This window comes from Patagioenas fasciata, chromosome 10, assembly GCF_037038585.1.
Source record: "Patagioenas fasciata isolate bPatFas1 chromosome 10, bPatFas1.hap1, whole genome shotgun sequence".
Lineage (NCBI taxonomy): Eukaryota > Metazoa > Chordata > Aves > Columbiformes > Columbidae > Patagioenas > Patagioenas fasciata.
This window is the reverse complement of record NC_092529.1, coordinates 4,956,548-4,978,041: the sequence shown is the minus strand read 5'-3', so window position 1 is coordinate 4,978,041 and position 21,494 is coordinate 4,956,548. Positions and strand designations below refer to the sequence as shown.

Genomic DNA, 21,494 nt, shown 5'->3' with positions numbered 1-21,494 from the left:
GGTGCCCTGGGGTGGCTCAGAAGGCACAACAGGGGACAGCGAGCAGCCGAGGCAAGTGGAGTTCAGCAAGTTTAATGAGTGCAGGACAAACCCCAACTCTCCCGTCCCCCCACCCCCCAGTGCCCAGCTCGCACCCCCCGGGGCAGGCACCCCGCGACACCCTAGTCGACTTCTTCCATGCTGCTGTAGGAGGGGGCCGGGCGCTCGGTGGGGCTGGCAAAGCGCTCGGGGAGGCCTTCTGCGGCCAGCGCCGGGTCTCCTTCGGTGGCCAGGCTGGATCCGAACGGCACGGGGGGCAGTCCCTGCAAGCAGAAGGTGGGTGTGAGAGGGAGACCAGCACCCTGCCCACACATTTTCTCCCTCCTCGCTCCTGGGAGGCTGCGAGGCTCCTGGAGACACACAGCCCCATGGTGGGGGAAACCCCATGCTGCAGTCCCAAGTAGCAGGGCGGGGGAAGGCAGTGTGCGCAGGGCCCCTGGCACAGAGGAGAGCAAGGCTGCAGCACACTCAGCGCGTCCCCAGCACTGCCATCTCTCCCTAGCCTGGCACGCACAGCCCCGGGACTGCCATGGCCAGGGCTGGTTTGGCAGCGCCCTGCGCCCCGGCACGGGCACGCAGCCAGCCTGGGGAGCAGCGGCGAGGCATGGGGCAGGCTGCCAGTGCCTGCTGAGGAAAGGCAAAGCACCAGAGGGGATTTCCAGAGCTGAGAGCGCTTAGCCTGGGCCTTGCTCCCGGCCACCCACCTCCGGGAAGGGCAGGCAGGCAGGTGCAGGCAGGGGCTTGTGCGCCCCAACCCTGGGGCGTCAGCACCAACCGGAGCAGAGGTCACCCCACCGGCGCCGGGCACTGACTCAGCCCCACGAGGCCAGCGCTGTGGGCGAGTGGGGGAAGCCGCCGAGCCCCGGAGCTGCAGACAATGAGGCGACTGTTCCAGGACGGGCATCTCATGACCGCAGCACAGCCCCGCCAGGCTCCCCAGCTCGGACCCACTTGGCGGGGAAGATATCGCAGCACACATGCAAGAGGTGCGTGGGACTGAGGCAGCGGGAGCCCTGCGCTCCCTGCTGTGCAACTCAAGGCCAAGCCAGAAGCCCGTGCAATCCCCTTCCCTGCCAAGCATCCTTCCCGAGCCAGCCAAGGGCACCGCCAGAGGGACAGCGTCGGAGACGGAAAAGGAAGTCACAGGGCTCTGAAGTCACCTCTCGCACCCAAACACGCCAGAGCAGTCTGAGCCACACTCAGCCAAGGGCAACACGTCTCAATGTCACACACCGCTGGAGCTGCAGCCTGTGCCCTGGCACTGCTGGGCTCCCCACACCCTACACCTGTCCCACCGTGGCTGCCGCCCCATGGTGAGGGAGCATGAGCCCAGGCTGTACTCCACGGCACTGGCAGGCAGAGCTCTGCCCTGAGCCCACTGCTGCACAGGGGATGCCAGGCACCCTGCAGAGCCTGGGGCACGATCCCCGTGCTGGCTGAGCCAGGGACTCCACCAGCAGCTACCTCACTGACACCTGCCCACATGCTGGAGAGGGGTCTGGCGCAGAGTCCTTGCCCCTGCACGGGGGTCCCATCACACAGGACAGGGATGCTGTGTCTCTTTGAAAAACCCGGCTTTATTAACACAGCAAGGTCCTACCTGTGCTTCCAGACCCCGCAGCAAGGGCAGTTGGTCCCCTTGCAAATGAGGTGCTGCGCCATGCTCCCCCAGCAGACAACCGGCTCCGGAGAAGCGGGGACAGCCCAAGTGCCCCACAGCACTGCCGAGGGGAGCTGGCAGCCCACGGAGGCTGGTGCTCACCATGAACACCCCAGCCCGGGTCATCAGGCTCCCCAGCAGCTGCCCTGCAGAAAGGAGCTATGGTAGGGCTGAGCAGGGAAGCTCCTGAGCCCTCGGTGACAAACCCCTCTAGGCCTCAGCACAGGGTTGCAGCACACATGGCTTCCAGTGCCTGGGCCACTGGCACCAGGAGGCTCAGGAGGATGGATGGGGCTGGCTCAGGAGCCACAGGTCCTGTCAGCTGCGGGGTGCACAATGCTCCCGCAGCAGCACAGCTGAAAGAGATGGCCAGGACCTGTGTCAGGGCTTCCTGCCCTTGCTGCAGCCTCCCAGCAGGTTTCCGCTTCTTTTTTGGGAGCTGAGCAGAAGCAGTCAATGTTCCCAGGGGTGCCAGGCCCCAGCCATGCTGCAGCAGCGTCTGTCTCTTCCTGAGCAGCAGGTACCCATGAGATCGACCCTGGTCCTGCTGGGCAGCAAAGGCAAGGGAGGGCTGAGGGGCTCCTGGTCCTGGGCTGTGTCTTGGCAAAGCAGCGGGCTGGCTGGGCAGCTCTGCCAGCTGGCACGGGAGATGCCAGAGCAGACAGGCAGGAGCCGACAGCCCCACGCGTCCCTCAGTGAGTCCTTCACGGTGGTTTCTGTCCTGCTGCCCAACATCTTCGTTGCATAGTGTCCCACGATGGCACGTGTCCTGACAGCCCTGCTCCCACAGCTGGCCGCTTGCCTGTGCCTATCTCCAGCGGGTCTGGTAAATGAGCGGGTAGAAGACATTCAGGAAGAGAGCCACAATTGCGGCCGTGGTGGCCAGGACGAAATATCTGATGCAGCCTTCATCTGGATGCTGGGGGGTGTCTGGATTCCGCTTCTGGCCACAGGGCCTCCAGGAGTTTCTTGCAGGCCTTTGGGGTGCTTCAAGCTCCAGTTCTTGTTCTTCAGCCTCCAGTTCCTGCCAGATCAGAGAAGCCTGCGATGTGGAAACCTGCGTCAGCACTCGGAGAACACAATGGGCAACACCCCTCGCCCCGTGCCCAGCCAGCCCGCCTCCCCATGCAGCACCGTCGCGGTCGCACCCGCCCCCGCCGCTCTTCAGGGGCTCCAGCGGGTGGCTCGGTGTGGGCAGCTGCCAGGCAGGGTCTTCATGGGGCTGTGGGCAGGGGAGCGGGCAGCTGGATCCCGATGCTGTGGCATTGGTGGGTCCAGGCGGGGAGCAGGCAGGCAGCAGCCAATAACAGCTGAGTCTTTGTGATCCCACCAGGATCTTTCAGAAGACAGCAAATCCTGGGGCAGCAGGAGCAGGAGGCGTAGTCACAACACAGCCAGTCACAGGTCTGCTTCAGTGGGTGGGGATGCTCCAACAACCAATTGTAGCCCAGCTTCCAGGAGGATTATGCACAGGCAGCCAATCACAGCCCGGCCCTTTGCTACGCCGGGGATCACACAGGGCAGCCACGCAGGGCGCAGCTCTCTGGAGGTCACCCAGTGCCTGAGGTAGGGTGAGGGTGGTCCCAGGTGCTTGGGGACCCGCTGAGCCCCAGGGGGATCCAACACACCCCATTGTGGGATCCAACAAACCCAATTGCTGCAGGGGATCTGGTGCTGGCAGGGGCTTCACGAGTCCCTGTGCCATGGGGGGACCTGATGGACCCCGTGCTGTGTGGGGACAAGGAGTCTCAGCGCTGCATGAGCCCCTGAAGGCTCCCGCAGCTGGTGCGGGATGAGCAGTGCAGCTTTTCTTTGTGGCCCAGGCCAACCACAGCAAGTGGGGCTGCTCCAGGACACGTGCAGCTCCCAGGACAGGATCAGCCTGGGCAGGGGGACACCACGGTGCCGGACAGCCCCTGTCCCCAGAGGCAAGTGGCTCCTGTCCCCAGCTGCAAGGGCAGAGCTGGGATATTCCTAACCAGTGCCAGACCAACGGCAGCACAAGCCAGAGGGGCTGGGAGACCAGGGTAGAAGGGCCCCCCAGGGCACATGCTGTGCCAGCGACAGGATGGGCATCAACCTCAGAGCTCGCAGGAACATAGGAGAGCCCAGCACGGAGGAAAGGGCTGCAGCACAGCGACGCAGGGCGGCCCGGCTAGGTGGGAGCTGTACCATGCTCCAACCTGGGTCATCTTTTCTGATGTTCACACAAAGATCAGCCCAACAGTCCCCTGCCGGTGTGAGCCAAAAGCACCCTGTTGGCTGGCCCACCCCTCCCTCCTGGGTGACCCGGCAGCAGAGCTCAATCTGGCAGGTTTCAGCACCCTGCAGAGGCTGCCAGGCCTCTCGCTCAGCACTGGCATTTGCCTTTTTTGCACCTAGCTTGGCCCCGATTTGGGCCTCAGCAGAAAGCGTCCCCCACCCTGCCTGGAGAGCGGCTGTGGAGAGCAGGTCCTCACCGCCCCCAGCACTGCCAGCTCCTCTTGCACCGCTCCCAGCCTGCCCCCGGTGCAGACCCTCATGAGGCTGGGCTCCTCTGGTGCCCTCCCCATGCCGGTAGCTGTAGCCAGGTCTCCTGTGGTCCCTCAGGGTAGGGAGCACGCCACGCTCACAGTGAGAACAGGACAAGATATGTCCCAACACCCGGCCAGCGCAAGCTCTTTAGTGTCGACAAGGGCTCAGCACCACAACACAGCTGCGCCAGGCTCCGTGGGTGCTGGCAGAGGTGGGCCCTGCGCATGGGCACACGGGCACATTTCAAGGCTCTGTGGCTCCGAAAGTGCTGGAAGAGACATGAGCTCTCACCTGGCTGGCAGCAGCTTCGGTAGAGGGGGTGCGCTCAGCTCGGTGGTCTGGGGGGTGCCCTGGCAGGGGTCTCTCCACAGGAGAGTTCCTCCGGCGGTAGAAGAGGACGTAAGCGTATCTGGTTACCACCTGGCTCTCATCCACGGTGGTGACTGTGCTATCGTCGAAGAGCCGCCAGCCTGAGAGGAGACAAGGGTTAAGCAAGGAGAGGGGCCACGGCTGCAGGAGCTGGGGCGGGGGGCAGCGAGGCTGGCAGGTCCTCACCCACGTCACTGCGTTGGCTGTTCTTGTCGTTGGGCAGGCGGGCGTACGCCGTGTAGTGCCCCCCAATCATGCCTCCGTAGTGGTTGATCACAGCGTACAGGTCGTACATGGGCAGCTGCTGCTCGCCCTTCCGCCCGATGCAGAACTTGCTCAGATCCAGGCTCCTGAGGAGTGACATGGGGACAGTCAGCTGGCATTAGGCAGGGAGAGGCCAGGCTGCAGGGCAGCACAGGCACTTTATTCCCCAGGCTCTCACCGGACAGGGAAGTCCACCATGTCGTTGATCTTGTCCCTCCAAATAAAGCTGCGGAAGGAGAAGCGCTTGAGCTGGATAATGAGGACGTTGGGCAGCCGCCACAGCATCAGCTGCTTGGAGGCCTCGCGGTGCTGCTTGCACTTGGGGCAGTACCTGGGGACAGAGTGTGCTCATTAGCGGCGTGGAGACAGCCTCAAGTCTTGCAGCCCAGCCCCAAGGTGTACCCCCACACATGGGGCTGGCAGAGGGGACCCAAGAGATTCTGGCATTGCTCCCTGCTGGCTTAGGGCCTCCATCCCCAGTGCACAGGCAAGGCCAGCCCAAAACTCCTGGCTGCCAGAAGAAACAGCATGCAGGCCCAGGCAGCTCCTGGGAAACTCCCGCAGCTGCCTGTGCCCACGGGCTGGAACCCACCCTGCTGCCTTCCTCACCACGCTTCCTCCGGGGCCAGGACTTCGGGCTTGGTGAAGAGGTTGAGGCACTGCTCCAGGGTGAAGTGACCAGCTCGGGCTGCTTCACTGGCTGAGCCTGGGTCCTCCACACACTCCAGCTCCTTGGACTCCACCAACACAAACTCCTTGAGGCGCTCGTTGTTCTTCCACACCAGGGCGAGGGAGCAGTCGTCTGTTAGCTCCAGGGGGGTGTCACCTGTGAAGGGGCACACACCTCACACATCTGCCCCACTAGGCTGGGGCTAGGAGCAGTCTTGCACACCCTGGCTTGATTTGGCGATCCCGCAGTGCTGCCAGAAACGGACAAGAGCCCACGGCCAGATTAATCACCCCAGGGTAGCAGGGGTCAAGGCTGGTACAGCCCCTCTCAGCGACGCCTGCAGAACCAGCACTGGATGCCAGCATCCCATTCAGAGAAGAGGTGACCCAGAGATCACAGACGTGATGTGGGAGGTTAGAGGGAATTGGTTTATTTGCTGAGGAGAGCAGGAAATGTCATGCTTGAGAAGAGCTTCCAGGCAGCAGCTCTGTGCAGCAGAGCCCTGTCCTATCCTGTGCCAGATGCAGCTATCACTGTCCAGACTGGGACCACCATCACATCTGGGTTCACCTTGTGCCAGGCAACCTCTGACACCCTGGCCTGGCAGATCCACTACCCTGCCAGAGGCCACCAGGGATGAAGGTGGCACCTTCCAGGGCTCTGGGCTCACCTTTATCTTCCAGCTTGTGCTCTCGGTTGGCAGCATCAATCTTGTTGATGTAGAACTGCGTTGCACGAGCACTCAGCGAGTCTGGAGTGTGCTGGTACCCAGGGATGGCAGCTGTGGACAAGTAGGGACAGATCTGTGGTGGCACTGCCTGTCTGCCCTGCGTAGGGGCCAAGAATCTACAGTGCCCCCACCCCCACCTCACATGCTACGGCCTTGCAGGGACACAACCACGTGCCCCATGTCCTTGACTATTTTTAGCAGGCGTCTGCCCCTGGCAAGCTGCGCTCCTCTGCCTGCCTTGCCCCTTCGCTGCACATTGCTGCCATCCTGAGACAAGTGTCTGGAAACGTGACAGCCAGGCAGCCGAGCGCAAGAAGCTGCTCCCGTGCAGCTGAGTCAGAGCGAGGGAAATGCTGCGCTCACAGCCTCGAGGGACTCAGCCCACACTGGGCTCTGCCCACCCACGGGACTTGGAGGCTTCTGCCAGTCCCTGCCTTCCCAGCCTCTCCCACAACACCACAACACTCCAAACTCTTTCCTAGTCAGGTCTGTGCTCTGCCCCACGGGCCCTGTCAGGGCAGGGCAGAGCGTGGGCAGGCAGGCATTTCAGGTGGGGCAGCGTTGCCAAAACACAGCTCCCAGGGCCTCATGTGCGTTCACAAGGGTCTTTGCTCCCAAAGAGAGAACAAATGCTGTGGTGAGAGGTGAGCCCAAGGAGGGACAGCTCCCTGGGCTCCTGGCACTGACACGGTCAGCACTGCAGCACCTCTTACCTTCTGGCTTGAGGGCTCTCTCATAGGACGGCTCCTTCTCGCAACAGCTGTCGCCCTGCGATTCCATGTGCTCAGAGAAGCCTGAATCCAAGCTCAGCAGGGAACTCCTGGCTGTCAGGACCTTGCTCCGGACAGTGCCGGCGTCCCCCAGCTCGGGGTGCAGCTCAGGCACAGCTGGCGAGAGTGGGGGTTCCTGCAGGAGGCTGGAAGCCCTGTCCCCATCCCCCAGCTCAGGGACAGAGGTGGTTGCTGCACAGCTGCTCTTGGCCAGGGGCTCCAGCTTGTCCGGGAGCAGAGGCTGCAGCCCCTGCTCTGGCGACATCCGACCCAGCTGGAACGGAGGCTGGAACACGCTGACCGAGTACCTGGGCAAAGAGGTGGCAGTCAGAGCTGGAGAGGCACAGGGCCGAGCTCAGCTCGGGGGCAGATGCACCCTCCTTCCCTGGACCCTCACCTTGCATAGCCCTCCAGCAGCTGGGCCAGGCGGGCATAGGTGAGGCGGGACTCCGGCACGCTGATGAGGAAGGGGAAACCGATGTTCTCTGGGCGGCACAAAGCCTTGTGGTCTGGCCAGTGTGTTTTCTGACATGCCCTGCAACACATACAGCCCCCACTGAACCCAGCATCCACCACCACTCCAGACATGACTATGGGGGTGCGTTGGGGACAAGGGGACCACTACAAGCTGGACTGACTCCCCACCAAGGGCCAGGCCCATCCCATCTCTTCCCAGTGGGCTGAGCTATCCCATCTAGCCCATGAAGGCAGGAGACCCTCTCTCTCTTGCTAGGCACCAGGCCAACTCACACGTTGCAGTAACCGACTCGATAGCACCTCGTGCAGCGCTTGAGCTTCTCATCCTCCGGCAGCTGCTTCTTCTGGCAGGCTGCACACTTGGCGACAGGGCCGCTGGGCACCTGTGGACGCTGAAGAAGAAAAGACCCATCAGGTAGGGAAGGGCACCCCGGTGGGACAAGGCAGCCTCAGTGGGCACCTGTGTTGGCTGCAGCTCATCACCCTTATGTGCAGCTCTCCCCGTACTGCTCAGCTCCACTTGTAGGCTCGGCCTTCCCTCATACTTCCCAGCAGTGTCAGTATTGCCCCTTACCTGTTGGACCTGCAGCTCCACCACCCGCTCCTTGGCCAGCTCTGGGGACAGCACCTCAAAGCAGAGCAGCAGGTCCGTGGGGGAAACCGTGTCCAGTGAGCTGGACGGCCGGAACATGCGGTGGAAGTGGTTCTTGATCACCTGTCAGGAAAGCAGCAGAGCGGGGCCGTGTGAAGGCTGCCCCACGCTTCCGCTCACCATCTCACCAGGGGAGGATGGACATCCCTTGCCCTGCTGCAGTGGCCCAGGCACTCTGAGCAGAGACCTGCCCGGCAGCAGCCCATGCAGGACACAGCCACCCACAGACAAAATCCAACTCATGGATATGTTGGACATGGGCAAGTGACCGTCAGTGGCCACGTTCCCTGTACAGCTGTGGGAACTGGGGCACCCAGAAGAGCAGCCCATGGCTTGCTCCCCAGCTTGAGTGTTCTCACCTCTGCCAGACGCAGGTTCTCTGGTTTCACGCGCACACTGTGGGCCACTGAGTCGAGTACCTCCATGGCAGTGGAGTTCTCCTTGCTGATACTCACGAGGAACTGCCACCAAGAAAGTGTCACATCAGTCACAGCACACCAAGGCATGCGAGCCCATACTTAACACAAGGCTCAGGTTGTTGGCACATGACCAGCTGCCTGAGGAGTTCCTCCAGGAGTCCTCTTAGGATATCTTCCCAGAGTAGAAGGTATCCTTTACCTTGATGGGTTTCTTGTGCGGCTCCTTTGCAAAGTAATAGACAGTCAGCACCTTCTGCTTCTGCGGGAGGGGCACGGGAAGGTACAGGAAGGGGTCGAAGGTGATGGACACCTGCAGATGGGAGAGCACACTCAGCTGTGGGAAGTGCTTGTGGCTGAGATCATCGGGGCAGCAGCTCCAGCGGCCCCAAGTGACAGTGTTCTCTGAGGGTCAGGAGCCTGCTGTGTATAGCCAGGACAGAGACAGAGCCTTCAGGGCTGCGGTACCTTGGAACACACTGGGCACACCAGCTTGGATTTGTACTGGCCCTGGAAGAGGTCCACAATGAAAGAGTCGTTCCTCATCTTGTGTCGCTGCCAGGCCTCCTCAGCTACCACCTGCAGTGAGAAAGGGCTCAGTGTGACACTGAACCACTCAGGGCTGGGGCTGCTCTCCCAGCAGCTTCAGGGAGGGACATCCTCACCTCATCAGGCCTCCCATCCGAGTCAACAGTCTCTGTGTAGGGCTTGTTCTGGATGCGGTTGAGGTCCTCATGCAGGCCATCGAGCAGGAAGGCCATGAACTCCTGAGCGTCGTGCTGGGCATAGCCAGTGAACTGGCTGGCCTTGCTGGCCACAATTGCCTGGGGGGTGGGCAGAGTAGTCAGGGCTGGCCAGCAGCCCCCTGGGCAGCACCGCTGGCCCCACACACAAAGCATGGCTGCACCCACTCAGCTTTCAAAGGCACTGGTAGGGCAGCCAGATGCCCAGAGAGAGGTGCTGGGGACCCACAGCAGCTCACATGCAGCACTGGTGGCCCTACCTTCAGTTTAGAGGGCTGGAAGGCATGGTGTGTGCCTTTCCACAGCGCCCGTAGCAGCATGGCAAAGCCGATGGCCAGGCGTCCCCCTGTCCCCAGTGGGTTGTTGTAGTTGATTTCCGACTCAAAGGACCGATCTGTAAGAGACATGGGAGAGTGAGGGCGGCTTCTGGCTGTATCATCCCAGCGGCATGACTCTGCTGGGCTCCCGGCCACGGGCTCACCATGGAAGTAGTCCCGCAGCTCCCGGGTGTTGGAGAGGGACTGGATGACGCTGTTCATGAAGCAGGTGTTGCCCAAGTTCACCAGCCCGGTGAAGCCAGGCAGGCACACCTTCTTCTTCTCGTCCTCATCCTCATCGTCCTCCACGCTCTCAGTGCTCACTGGGCTGTGTGTCATTGGTGGCACCATGCACGTTGGTTTGGGCTGCCAAAACACAGGTGGGTGAGAAGGTGCTGCACTTGGGGGGGTGCTCTCTGGTAACACCAGGCACTCCTCAGATGTGGCTGGGCTGGAGCCACTACACCATCTCCCACCAAGACTGGGACAGAGAGGCCAACCACTTTCCCCAGTCCTGATAACTATGACTGAGAAGCACCACCTCATCCTCCAGGTACAGTCTGCCAGTCCCCAAATCAACACCGAGTAGGCAGGGTCCCACGAGAGGAACAAATAGGTCCCCTTTTCCCCCCACCCAAGTTAAACCCGGTGTATCCCCACTCACTGAGGGGATGTGCGGCTCTTGCTTCACTGCCACATGCTCTGGGGCTGTCCGGGCTGCCACACCATCCAGACCCCCATCTTCCACACGTGGCTTCTCTTTGTCGCTGGCTCGGGCCTCCTCCTTGCTGGACAGGGGGTGTTGGTTACTGCCCGGGGGGTTCTTGTCCAGAGGGGTAGGGCCTGTAGGCATGGCAACCTTTGCACCACCCACTGCACCTTAAAAAGGGGGAAGGGTGGGCCTGTGGTTAGCAGCACCACGCGCTGCCCAAGGCGGGGCTGAGCTCACATGCTCACACACAGGCTCCCTCCTATCCCTCTTCCCGGTGAGCAAGGGGAACAGTGGTGCCCTTCCCCTGGCACTTGGCTCATCCTGCCTCACACCCCCCATGCCAGCACCTGCTCAGCCCCTCTCCTTCCCCACAACCCCGCACCAGAGGATCTGGTACCATCTGGCCACTCACTACCAGTGGTGAGGAGGGCCCGTGCCCTCCCCGGGGTGTGGCAGGCAGGCAGGACAAGAAGGCAGGGTGCAGACCTCGTGTTGCCGGAGCCTCCAGCCCCCCCCAGCGCTGGCTCTGGCGTTTCTTCAGGCAGACGTCGATGCGAGACACCGTGAAGTTGTATGTGCACTGATCTGGCTCAATGAGGTTCCTGAAAAACAACGCAGCAAGTCAACAGTGCCCCAGGACCCCCCCAGCAGACGTGCTGAAGCCTCTGCAAGGCAGGGCCGTGGCCTCCAGGCAGCAGGGACCCATCTGGCATTGATCCTGACATTTCCCTGGCAAAGAAGGGTGGAAACCCTCGAGCTTGGCCACTCTGCACACAGAGGGGCCCTTTCCTGGCAGATCTGTTCTGCTTGGCTCCACATGCCCGTCTTACTGGACATCCCACCCAAAGTCAGACAGGTTGGTCTGGCTCTGTCCCCAGGAGCTCTAGAACAGGCTGGGGGGGAACCATGGGCAAGCAGGCACTTGGATGCACTGGGATTTCCTCCCCTGCAAGCCACCACAAAGTGCCAAGGCAGCCCAGGCTCCGGGCACAACTGCAGCATGGTGTAAGAGGGGCCCTCATGCAGGAATGAGCATTCCCTGCACAGATCCGCCAGCCAGGACTGACTCCTGCTCCAGCTCTGCACTCTCAGCTCCCTCACCCCAATGTGGGCCACAATGACAGGAGCCTCACCTGAGCTTCACCTGCCACCGGAACACTGTGTGGGGCCCACAGCCAGGATGGAGGCGAAGGAAGTTTGCATCACTGCAAAGAAATTTGGAGCGAGTGAGAAAAAGTGAACAAACAAGTAACCCGGCCACAGCCAGGAGCTCTGCAGCAGCTTGGCACAGTCCTGAGGCACGCTAGTACCTTGTCTGGAACACCAACGTGAAGTCTTGTTCCCGGAACAACACCTTGGATGTCTCCTTGTCGATCTCCTTCACGTAGACATGCACTACCACCAGGTCATTGCCCTTCTCGTATGAGTCATTCTTGACAAAGGTCAGGCTCACAAAAGGCTCTGGCTCTGAGTGAGGAATGTCATGGAGAGACAAGTTACCTCAGGGTGATCCGGGCAGGGTCCTGAGCAGACAGACCTTCCTGACCAGGCCAACCCCTGGGGCTCCAGTCGCTCACCATCAGCTGCTGCTTCCAGAGCCACGTCATCCTTGGACCAGTCCCTCTTCTCACCGTCTCTGCCCATGGGAGGGGGGGCCACTGGGACACTCTTAGAGCTCTCTCCCAGGGCAGGTGCACAGTCCCGGCCCCGCAAGGCCTCAGCGGGGCTGCCTGGCTGCAAAACCCTCTTCTCCACACAGGTGGCAACACAGTGGGGGAACACCTCAGTGGTAGCTGCAAGAGGTGGCATCTCCACAGGAACAGCTTCCTTGGCCAAAGCCACAGCCTTTTAAGACAGAGGGACACAGTGAAAAACAAACACCATCATCCTCAAGCTGCCCCAACCCACCCATTGTGAATCCCGCACCATGCGGCCCATGTCCCCCACATACTCCATGCTCAGTCCGGCCCTGTTAGCACCACAGTCCAGTGACTGCAGGGTCCCCATGTCCCCCTCTCCCCCACCACAGCCAGGCCCACACCAGCCCCAGCACCACCTGCAGAACTCATCTCATGGGCAGGGATGGGTGCCTGCGCGAGCAGCATCTGCTGTGTGTGGGCTGAGGAAAGAATGGTGCCCTGTTCCCCTGGGTCCCCAGGTACCTTCTCCAGTGGTGGTGCAAGGTCCGTGAGGGCTGTGGGCGCATCGACCTGGCTGGCTCTGCCATTACGGCGGCTGCCTGCCCTCCCACTGTGCCCTTTGCTGGTCTCCACGCTCCCGGTGACTCTGGCATTCAGTTCCTCTTCAGTGGGAGCCACTTTGAGGTACACTGCCCGCTTGGCGCTGGGGCCACTCTGCGTCCCTAGGTTGGCTGGGCTCTTCCCTCCCAGGGCCTCACTTCTTCCCGGCGTGCGTTTGGGGTTGGAGGACTCCCGCCGGGACCGTGGCAGCTCTGTACCTTCAGCCCTTGGCTCTTCAGGGGCCAGCTCTGAGGAAGCAGCCTTCTCCTTCCCATTCTCCCAGCATGTGGCCCCTTTGGCTAGCTCTTTGGATCCGTCTTTCCTTTTCTTCTGTAAAAATCAGCAAAGAACATTGGGAAGGTATGCAGGTAGCAGTATCTCCCATACTCTCTGCCAGCCTTTCACACTCACTCCTCTTTACCAGAGCATGCTGGGGCTCTGTTCTGGGACCTGAAGGCTATGTGGCAGGCAGGAGCAGGGTACAATGACATCACCCTCCCTGGGACACAGGCAGCTGGCTCAGTATCCTCATGCAGCACGTGGATGCAGGATGTGCCCCACATCACTCCCCAGGCAGCTCAAAAGCAGGGAGTGAAACCCTCAACCCCACTCCCTCTAAAGGCAGATGCCCCTCTCCTCACCAGAAGTGAAGACCAGGTATGGAGTGGGATCTTCTTCTGAAGCACAAGATGTAGAAAGTTGCCCTTCTTGCACTGGATCTTGCTGCAGGAGCCCTCGATCTCCTCAGAAAAATGACAGCTCCACTGGCGCCCGTCTGCAAACAGAGAGGGACAGCACCTCAGGCAGTGCTCCAGGCAGCTGTCACCTAACCCACAGCCCCCTGTCACCTGCCCCAAGCATCAAGGGAGCACTCATCCTGAGCCAAGGAGGCTGCAGGCAGGCTGCCACCACACCCCAGGAGCCATCAGGGCTTCAGCCAGCTTCCCTGGATTTGCTTTGTACATCTGGCTGGCCCCCTGCCCAGAGGGAAGGCCCTGGGCCTCCCTGCCCTCAGGGGAACAGTCACTTTTCCAAAGGATACCCAGGGCCAACACAGTCATCTCAGCGAGTCGGAGACAGAGATGCACCAAGCAGGCACTAGTTCGCTTGGTGCAGAGGCCACTCCTGTCCTCCTCAGCTCTATATCCTTCTTTCTTTACATTGCTCTTGGACTGGCCCTGCCTGCTGGCTGAACCTGTGCCAGCTGACGGCAGGGCATTGCCTCTGAAGGAAAGGTTTTATGCCTGCCTGGATAGGCCCCATGTCTAGCCCAGAGCTGTGCCAAGGCTTGCTGAAGAAACAATTGCAACAGCTGCTCCATTACCTGGTAATTTGACCACGCAGTCCGTGTCAGTGAAAGAAGCATTTACGTCCTCCACCTTCAGAGCTCCACTGCCCAACTTCAGCTTGACGATGATCTCGTCGGCGTTCTGCTTCCAGTCCAGCAGCAGCTCTAGGAAGAGGGACGGAAGTGTCACTCACTCGCTGGGGCATGAGCCTGTGGTGCCCACGCCTTGGCTGGGGAGAAAGAGCCTGAAGACACACTCAGTTCAAGGTCAACATGAGAGCACAGATCATGCCAATTAAACGGGACACTTGCAACCTCCTCTCACCAGACAGGTTGCAAACATGAGTGCATGTTGCAGAGGGGCAGGTGAATCCCGGTGGGAACTGGAGAGATCAGAAAGGCAGCGCTGCTCTCGGCCCTGTCACATGCAGCAGAGATGGATGAGAAGAAGGGGCGGCTCCTGCCAACTACAAAGCAATTGCTGCTTTCACAGGGAACAAGGAAGCCACAGAATTACTCTGGGGGATTTGAATGGATTCTGACCACAACCAGAAATTGCCATTTCCCCTTTGCATATGCAAACCAAGCAGCCTGTCTGTAACCGCCATGAGCACTGTACCTTGCCAGGTGAGCACTGCTAAGACGGCTGAAACACGGGTAGGCTGCCCAGCCTGGTAGCAGCGCTGCATCCAGGGAGAAAATGCTGCAGCAGCATCATTCCGCTGCAGGTGCAACCTCTGTCAGGTGCCTGCCAGGCTCCAGGTCTGGCCCTGTGGTGCCCTGAGGTCTTCAAGGCAAAAAGGTGATTCAGGCACCTTAATTTCAACCAATTTGTTCTATCCTCTGTGGCACAAGGGTGTCATACTTAGTCCTCAAAGCAGAAACCAGCCAGCAGCGCCCATTGGTTGACTCAGCTCAGGATCTTCCCAGCCTGGCCCAGCTCCCTGCTCGTAAACAAGGACAGATCCTGGCAGTAAGATGCCTCAGCACTGCGCTCAGTGGCACTGTGACACGCGATGGGAAGCAGCCTGCCATGTGCCCAGGGCCTCTTCCTTGCAGACAGCCCTTCCCAGCCACGTGCACTCTGCTCTGCCCTGAGAAGGCTGTGTCTTGTTAACATCAACACTGGGGCAAGGGAGCGGTCAGGTTAGTTCTGCTCAACACCAGAGCAAGGGACAGCGACAAGGTGAGAGCTTCAAATCCCTCGGCAAGGGCACTCTGTGGCCATGCACTGACAGCCAGTGCAAACCTCAACTTACCCTCTTCTGAGTCCTTCTCCTGGGTGGTCTCAGCCTGCTCAAGCTCAGGGCGAGACACTGGTGGGCAGAGAAGCAGAGCACGGGCAGGTCTGTCATTCCATCACCTCAGGGCTGGCACTCTGATGCCCAAAATTTCACACATCACCTCGTTCTCTTCTGGACCTTTCATCCTGCACACGCTGATAATTTCTCTCCTCAGCTTTCTCACACCTCTCCCTTCCCCCAGCCCTGTCTGTGGAACCGCAGGATGGTTGCTCTGGGCCACACCACCATGTCCCAGTCTAGCCAGCACCACAGTGAGAGCAATTCAACATTACTGCACTGCTTTAAAGCACATCTCAGTGTGGAGCTTGTGGTAACCAAGCTCAGCACACCAGGCCCTCAGCCTCCAACCACGTAGAGGAGTCCAGCCTGGATGGGACAGGGAGAACCCGCTGTTTGGGTGTACTCAAACCAATTCTGTTGTAATGAGAGAACCACGTGGCCCAGCTGCACTTTAACATTCCCATTCCTGCCAAGGCTGCCAATGTCTGCAGCTGAAACTTCCTTCCAGATCAGGCCAGGGAACAAAACTGACCTGACACCTAATCCCTGCTCCCCACAGGATTACCTCCAACTGCCAGAAGCATCTCTGGGCCTGCTCCACCCCCACAGGGCAGTGAGCTCTGCCAGGCAAGGGACTCAAAGTCACAGCCTGGAGGAAAGAACCAGTGGCCACAGGAGCTGTCTCCACCCTGGAGCACTCAGAGGGCTGTCACTGCCTTCCCTTGACCAGCTGCAAACCAGCACGAAGCCTCTGATGACCACCAGTCACTGGTGTGGAGGTGCCAGTGGGGCGGGCAGCGTGAGGAGCACTGTAGCGGCACTGCCTGGAGGAGCTACGGGCTGCTCCAGCCCCTGTCATCCCTGCACAGAGAGGATGAAGGCAGCACAGCTGCACCACAAACCCCAAGAACACCCCCACATCAGGGGGTGCAGCAGGTCTGGCCTCACTGGAAACTGAACACACCTCCCACATGAGGGAAGGCACAGCACTGCACACTCTGCACCATGGGGTTCTGTATCAGGCACTGCACAAGTCTCAGCAAGCACTTGTGTACCTTACCCCATAAAACACACTGCGATTTTAAGGCTACAACAGTCATAACGGAGCAGGCACAGCGATCAAGCAACTTTCCCGTGCTGCAGGAACTCTTGCCTGGATCCTGCCCGCAAGCATTCCCTGCCCAGCACCAGAGCCTGCACCTGAAGCATCGGTTTTGTCATCGGATACGCAGCAGCTACAGAGATAATTACTCCACAGCAACTATTCCACTCGAGCCACACCTTGCCCTGACACAGAAACAAAAACACCAGCCCCACCCACGGGCCCTGCACTCGGTGGGTGCTGCAGGCACCCAGTTGCTTCCTCGCAGTACCTGGCTCCTGCAAGCCAGTGGGGAAGCAGCAACACCTCCAGCTGCAAGAACACCTGCAGGCTTGAGTGCAGTTGCCACTGGACTGAGGCAGCTCAGCCCCAGCTGAAAGCAGAGCGTAGAAACAATCACCAACAACAACTCCAGGCTGAAGCTAATAAAGCCACAGGCCTGACCTTCCTCACATTGCTGGGGCTAAGCTGCACCTAAAGGAAGAAGGTTACAGGTCTGGGGAGGACACCGTGCCGAAGAGGATCCCACATCACACGGGTTACCATCAGCTGCAGGAAGCGATTAGTTAAATCTGCTTATCCTGCAGCAGATGGCTGTGAAGCTCCTGAGACACCATGGGCCTGTTGGTCACAGCACTGCCAGGGGGCTCTCACCTTCCTTGCTCTCCTGGTTGGCTCGATCCTTCTGCTTCTTCTTGTTGGCGGCATCATCCAAGCCCCGAGACACTCTTCTCTGACCAGGGGCATTGGTGCTGCTGGACATTTTCAGCCGTTTGGAGGACACAAACGGCCCACCAGGGTCGGTAATGGAGTCTGGGTCAGGGGTGCGACGTTTTCTTCCTGGCCCAGCTATCTTGGCGACTCTCTGTGGTCAAATTCTTTGGCAAGGAACTAGTGGCCTAAAGAGAGGAGAGAGCAAGTGTGGCAGAAGGAGCAGGTAGAGAGGCCCAGCAGCACCAGGATCCACTCTCTGCCCCAGCGCAGGGCCCTCCCAGTGCCAGTGCCCTCACATGACCTTCACTGTGGCATTTATGGGAAGCCCCACACAATGAGGAAGCCAACCTCATCCCAGCTGTCCCAACACTTACTGCCAAAAACACAGGCTTGTCAAAGCTCACAAGATACAACCAGGGATTTCCCATATGTGGCAAGTATTAAAAACCTGGAAAGCAATTGTCACATTCACAGCTTCCACTACAGCAACACCAGCCCAGGGGAGCCACCGGCACTGACAACACTCACAGGCAGAGCTGAGGCTGAGGACACAGGGCGGCCCCAACCTGCAAAATACAGCCTGCAGGGTCATCTGGGGCACCCTCCAATGGCTTAAGGGGCAGATATTTCAGTCAAACAGTGCCCTACACAAGTGGGCGGGAACAGGAGTGAGCAACACCCTAAGAAGGAAGAAAGAAGAGAAGCAGGAGCAGGCTCCGGACAGTCTCCTGCGACAGATGAGAGCAGAGCTCCCTAGCGAGAGGAGTATTCCTCCTCTTCTGCCCACCAGATGAGAGCTCAACCAGCACTGACTGTACCTTGCTTATTCATCTCCCTGTCAGTTTACAGACAGCGTCAGCGGGGCCAGGAAACAGGACACCTCTGCTCCACATGCCCTGGAGAGAGGGCAGGGCGGGCAGGGTGCTTGCCCCTGCCCTCTTAGACATGCCCTCCCAGGCACAGCCAGCTCCCCTACAGGGTTTGGAAGCTACTGGCCCAAGGGCTGGTCTCAGTTTCGCTCTCCGGTTTCACCCTCGAGTGTTCACGGCTTTGACAGAAAAGAGTTGGAACAACCCACTGAAAACAGTCTCACTCGAGGTGCCTTTGTGGAGGTGGCGAAAGCAGAGATCTGGGAAGGGTTCCCCCTCCGCTGCCCCAGCCGCACAGATCCTGACCACCCCAGGCACTAGCAGCCTGAAACAGCTCCCAGTGCATCAATTCAAACCTCATCCCGCAGCTCCATTCCCATCTGAGGACACAGAGCTGAGCCTGACAGCATCTTGGTCTAGCCCAGCTCCACCAAGCCTGCTGTGCCATGGGAAACCCCCCGTCCTGCCCCCACCTCTGTACCAAGCACAGACCCCACAGCTCTGCTGGGCATGGCCGGGGGCAGAAGATACCTTCAATAGAGCATTTGGTGGGAGGGGGCATGCCAGCAGCTCTGTGCTGCCCACCCCACATCACCAGGGTGTTTGTGTTCTAGAAACACTCAGGGCAACATGTAGCCACAAACATGGAGTCATAGCCACAAACTGCAAGGGACCTCAGAGAGCAAAGCGATCCTGCCCTGCCCTCAGCTCCAGCAAAGCCCCACGACAGGTGCTGCACCTAAACTGCTCCTGTTCACGCCAACTCGCCCTCGTAGCCAAGAGCCACCAAAGCCAAGCAAAAAGCTCAAGCGCCAAGTCCAGCCTGGCTGCCTTGCAAAGGCAATTCCCACCACCCGCAGCAGGAGGGGTCTGAGACAACCTGGAGACTGAGATGCTGAGAGGTCCCCAACATCATCCCCGAGAATCTGAAGTAGTGTGGGAGGACAGCAGTGCTGTCCCCAAGCTGTGCTGGGTCTACCCAGGAGGCAGCAGCACTTCTGGCTGCACAGGGAATGGCAAGGGGCCCCTGCAGCAGCGAACACAACTGTGGTTTGCAAGGCTAGGCCTCCAACGCTGGCATTGCCACACGCTGCTGCTCAGCTCCACTCTCCACCAGCACTGAAACAGGCTGGCTACAGATGCTCCCTGGTGCTGAGAAATCTCACCCAGGCTCAGCAAACACAGGAAAGTGGTTTTTGTTGAATTTCTTTCGCCTCTAAGGTAAAAGACCCACGAGGAGCGCAAGACAAGAAGCAGCAACTGCTTTGCGCACTGCCAGGTGAGGCTCCATCGCCTCCTTCCCGCATCTCCAGAAGGGTGGCACAGGGTCACTGCCGTGCAGGGTGACAGCAAGCTCTGAAAGGGGTCCTGAAGGGCTGAGAAAGATCATCCTCTGGCCAGGAAGGGTTGAGCAGAGCCAGGGCTGCGTGTCTGCTGCCACTCATCTGTGAGAAGCCTGCTGCTCTCATGCCTCGCTGAGGGCTCAGCTCTCTCGGGCGCTCTGGCAACAGTTATTTCTAACAGCAGGCAGGAACCGAGCGGGACTGGGGCTCTGCTCAGCTCCAGTTGCCAGACTGATGGTGGACCAAGGCCACTGTTGGCACTATGGGGTTTCAGAGGAGTGCAGGCAAGGCACATGTTACTTCCATTAATCTGTCCTAACCCCCAAGACTTTCTGTCTCTTTGCCACTATGAAACGTGCACCCAGGTGGGATGTTCAGTCCCCGGGTGTGCAGAAGCACAGAGGTTTTGGCATCATAGTTACAAGAATATCAGCACTGTGGGAGCCATGGCAAGGGAGCGGTGGTGAAATGCTGCCCTGGCCAGATGCCAGATGTACCTCTGAGAAGCACCTGATGGGCCGAGCACTCACACCAAACCTTACACAACCCTTCCTTGCACTGAGAAAGTCCAGCCACGCTGCTGAGGGAGGAGGTGTCTCCTGTACCCTCTGCTCTCCCAGCCTTTGTGCTGGCACGAGCACCCACATGGCTGTAGCATGTGTCGGATCAAGAAGCCAGAGCAAAACAACTTTCTGCTAAGTTTGCCTTACCCTGGAATAGTTACCCAACCCAGTTCGTGCTGGGGCTGTACAAACACTTTCACTGGCCCGAGAGACGGGAGCATTTGGAAACAGGAGCAAGAGCCCAGGGAGAACGGCTGCCCTTTCCCATGGCAACGCCAGATCAGGCTAGTGTAAATCCTCAGGGAATGACAGTAGAAGGTGCACTAGATGCAATCTTTTATCCCCACATTTGGGGCACATTTAGCACTCAGCACGAAAAGAACCCCTTGCCTGCAGCAACCCCCTGCTCAGCATCCAAAGGGGTTTACTGGCGTAACTGTGGAGGAGCCTGACCACCCCCAGCCTCCTCCTCCACAGACATCCGGCTCCTCCACATGCTGAATTCAGCTGACAGAAACACTTCCGTGGTGTGTACATATACTTCCATCACCTTCTGCACCTTGTCTCCCCCAAGGGATCAGAAATCTCAAGACTCAAGCTCGTCTCTTAGCTCGGTTTCTCGGTGTTCCTGACACACAAGCCGAGCCAGGACAAGCGCAGAGCAGACACCCAGCACTGCCACACACAATGCTTCCAACCCACGTGGAAAGCACCGTGTCCCCAAGGCACCGTGACAGCAGCGAGCCCTTAGAGCTGTGCTGCGTGGGGAGCCTGGCAGGCGCCCCAGGCCCTGACAAGTCTCCGGGGAAGATGAGTCTGACCAGGCAGCAGCCGGATCCCTGGCCTCTCCTGTGCTGCTACCCCCCGGCCTCAAGCACTCGGCGGGAGGAAGGAGCCGGGGAACGGTGCTTCTGCCCACCCGCCCGCGGGCACAGGCAGTGCGCCCAGGCAGGCAGGGCATCATCCCCCGGGCAGCGGCCCAGCCCCGCGGCTCCCGCCTGAGGCCACCGAGCTCGGCCCGCCTGCTGTGTCCAGGGCTGCGATGTCCACCCCCACCTCCTGCCCCCACCAGTCCCTCTCGCCTCGGGCCCCCTCACTGCACCGCCATCCGTTGCCTGCTCCCGCCCCGCCTCGCTGCCCGGCCCGGCCTCACACCGCCTCCGGGCCCTGCCCGCCGCCGCAGCTCCAGCCCTCACCCCGGCCGCCGCTCCCCACCCCGCCGGGCCCCGCCGCCGCCGCGCAGGTCCGGCCGGCCCAGCCCGCCCCGCACTCACGGCCCCGCCCGCCGCTCCGGTCTGTTCCGTTTCCAGCCGAAGTTCCGAGCGGGCCGACTCAGGAGACAGGCCCGAGCCCGTGACGCACTTCCGGAAGCCGGCGAAGGAGCCCCACGTGACACGGAAGCGCGACGGGGGAGAGCGGTCATGTGACGCGGACAGGGCCGGCTGCTGGTTCGTTCCCTCCCTGTGCCGGCGGTGCCATGGCAACGACGCCGCCGTGGTGCCATCACGGCGCGTGGGGGACGCTCCGCCCCCAAGGGCGGGCAAGGGCGCGATCGGCCCGGAGCTGCCGGGGCGTTCCCATGGCAACGGGCCGGGCGGCGTGGGTGTCCTGGGCCCACTGTGTTCCCTGCGGCCTCCCCGTGCCCCACAGCCCGCCCTGGCCCAACCGACTGTCCCACAGCCCCGCAGCTGCCCCCCGGCCCTGCGGTGTCCTACACCCAGGGATGGCAGGGCCGGCG

At 60.4% G+C, this 21,494-nt stretch overlaps 1 protein-coding gene across 5 annotated transcripts; it reads right to left on the bottom strand.

Moving 5' to 3' along the window:
- Positions 1–82: 82 nt before the first annotated feature.
- Positions 83–21,158, bottom strand: USP19 (ubiquitin specific peptidase 19). Of its 5 annotated transcripts, none has more exons than XM_071812976.1 (26): positions 21,031–21,158; positions 16,922–17,166; positions 13,898–14,026; positions 13,215–13,348; positions 12,496–12,903; positions 11,911–12,178; positions 11,644–11,800; positions 11,467–11,538; positions 10,820–10,935; positions 10,286–10,500; positions 9,786–9,987; positions 9,565–9,698; positions 9,227–9,385; positions 9,030–9,140; positions 8,764–8,874; positions 8,505–8,606; positions 8,068–8,208; positions 7,767–7,885; positions 7,414–7,551; positions 6,960–7,324; positions 6,187–6,297; positions 5,456–5,672; positions 5,025–5,177; positions 4,769–4,932; positions 4,505–4,683; positions 83–302 (listed from the first exon to the last, which is right to left on the bottom strand). In XM_071812976.1, exons 2-26 carry the CDS (start codon positions 17,028–17,030, stop codon positions 162–164), a joined length of 4,155 nt encoding a protein of 1,384 aa, XP_071669077.1. In that variant the 5' UTR covers positions 17,031–17,166; positions 21,031–21,158; the 3' UTR covers positions 83–161. The 5 variants fall into 5 exon arrangements, with proteins under 5 accessions (XP_071669077.1, XP_065701471.1, XP_071669075.1 ...); XM_065845399.2 differs by lacking the exon at positions 83–302 and adding an exon at positions 1,840–2,741; XM_071812974.1 differs by lacking the exon at positions 83–302 and adding an exon at positions 1,840–2,723.
- Between the last annotated feature and the right edge of the window lie 336 nt (positions 21,159–21,494).

Excerpts from the sequence above, each read along its gene's own strand:
- USP19 (XM_065845399.2), bottom strand. The coding sequence starts at position 17,030 with ATGTCCAGCAGCACCAATGCCCCTGGTCAGAGAAGAGTGTCTCGGGGC. Across the intron at positions 10,936-11,466 it reads CGGTGGCAGGTGAAGCTCAG|GAACCTCATTGAGCCAGATC; the intron begins GTGAGGCTCCTG and ends GTTGTTTTTCAG. Across the intron at positions 7,886-8,067 it reads TGGAGCTGCAGGTCCAACAG|CGTCCACAGGTGCCCAGCGG; the intron begins GTAAGGGGCAAT and ends TTTCTTCTTCAG.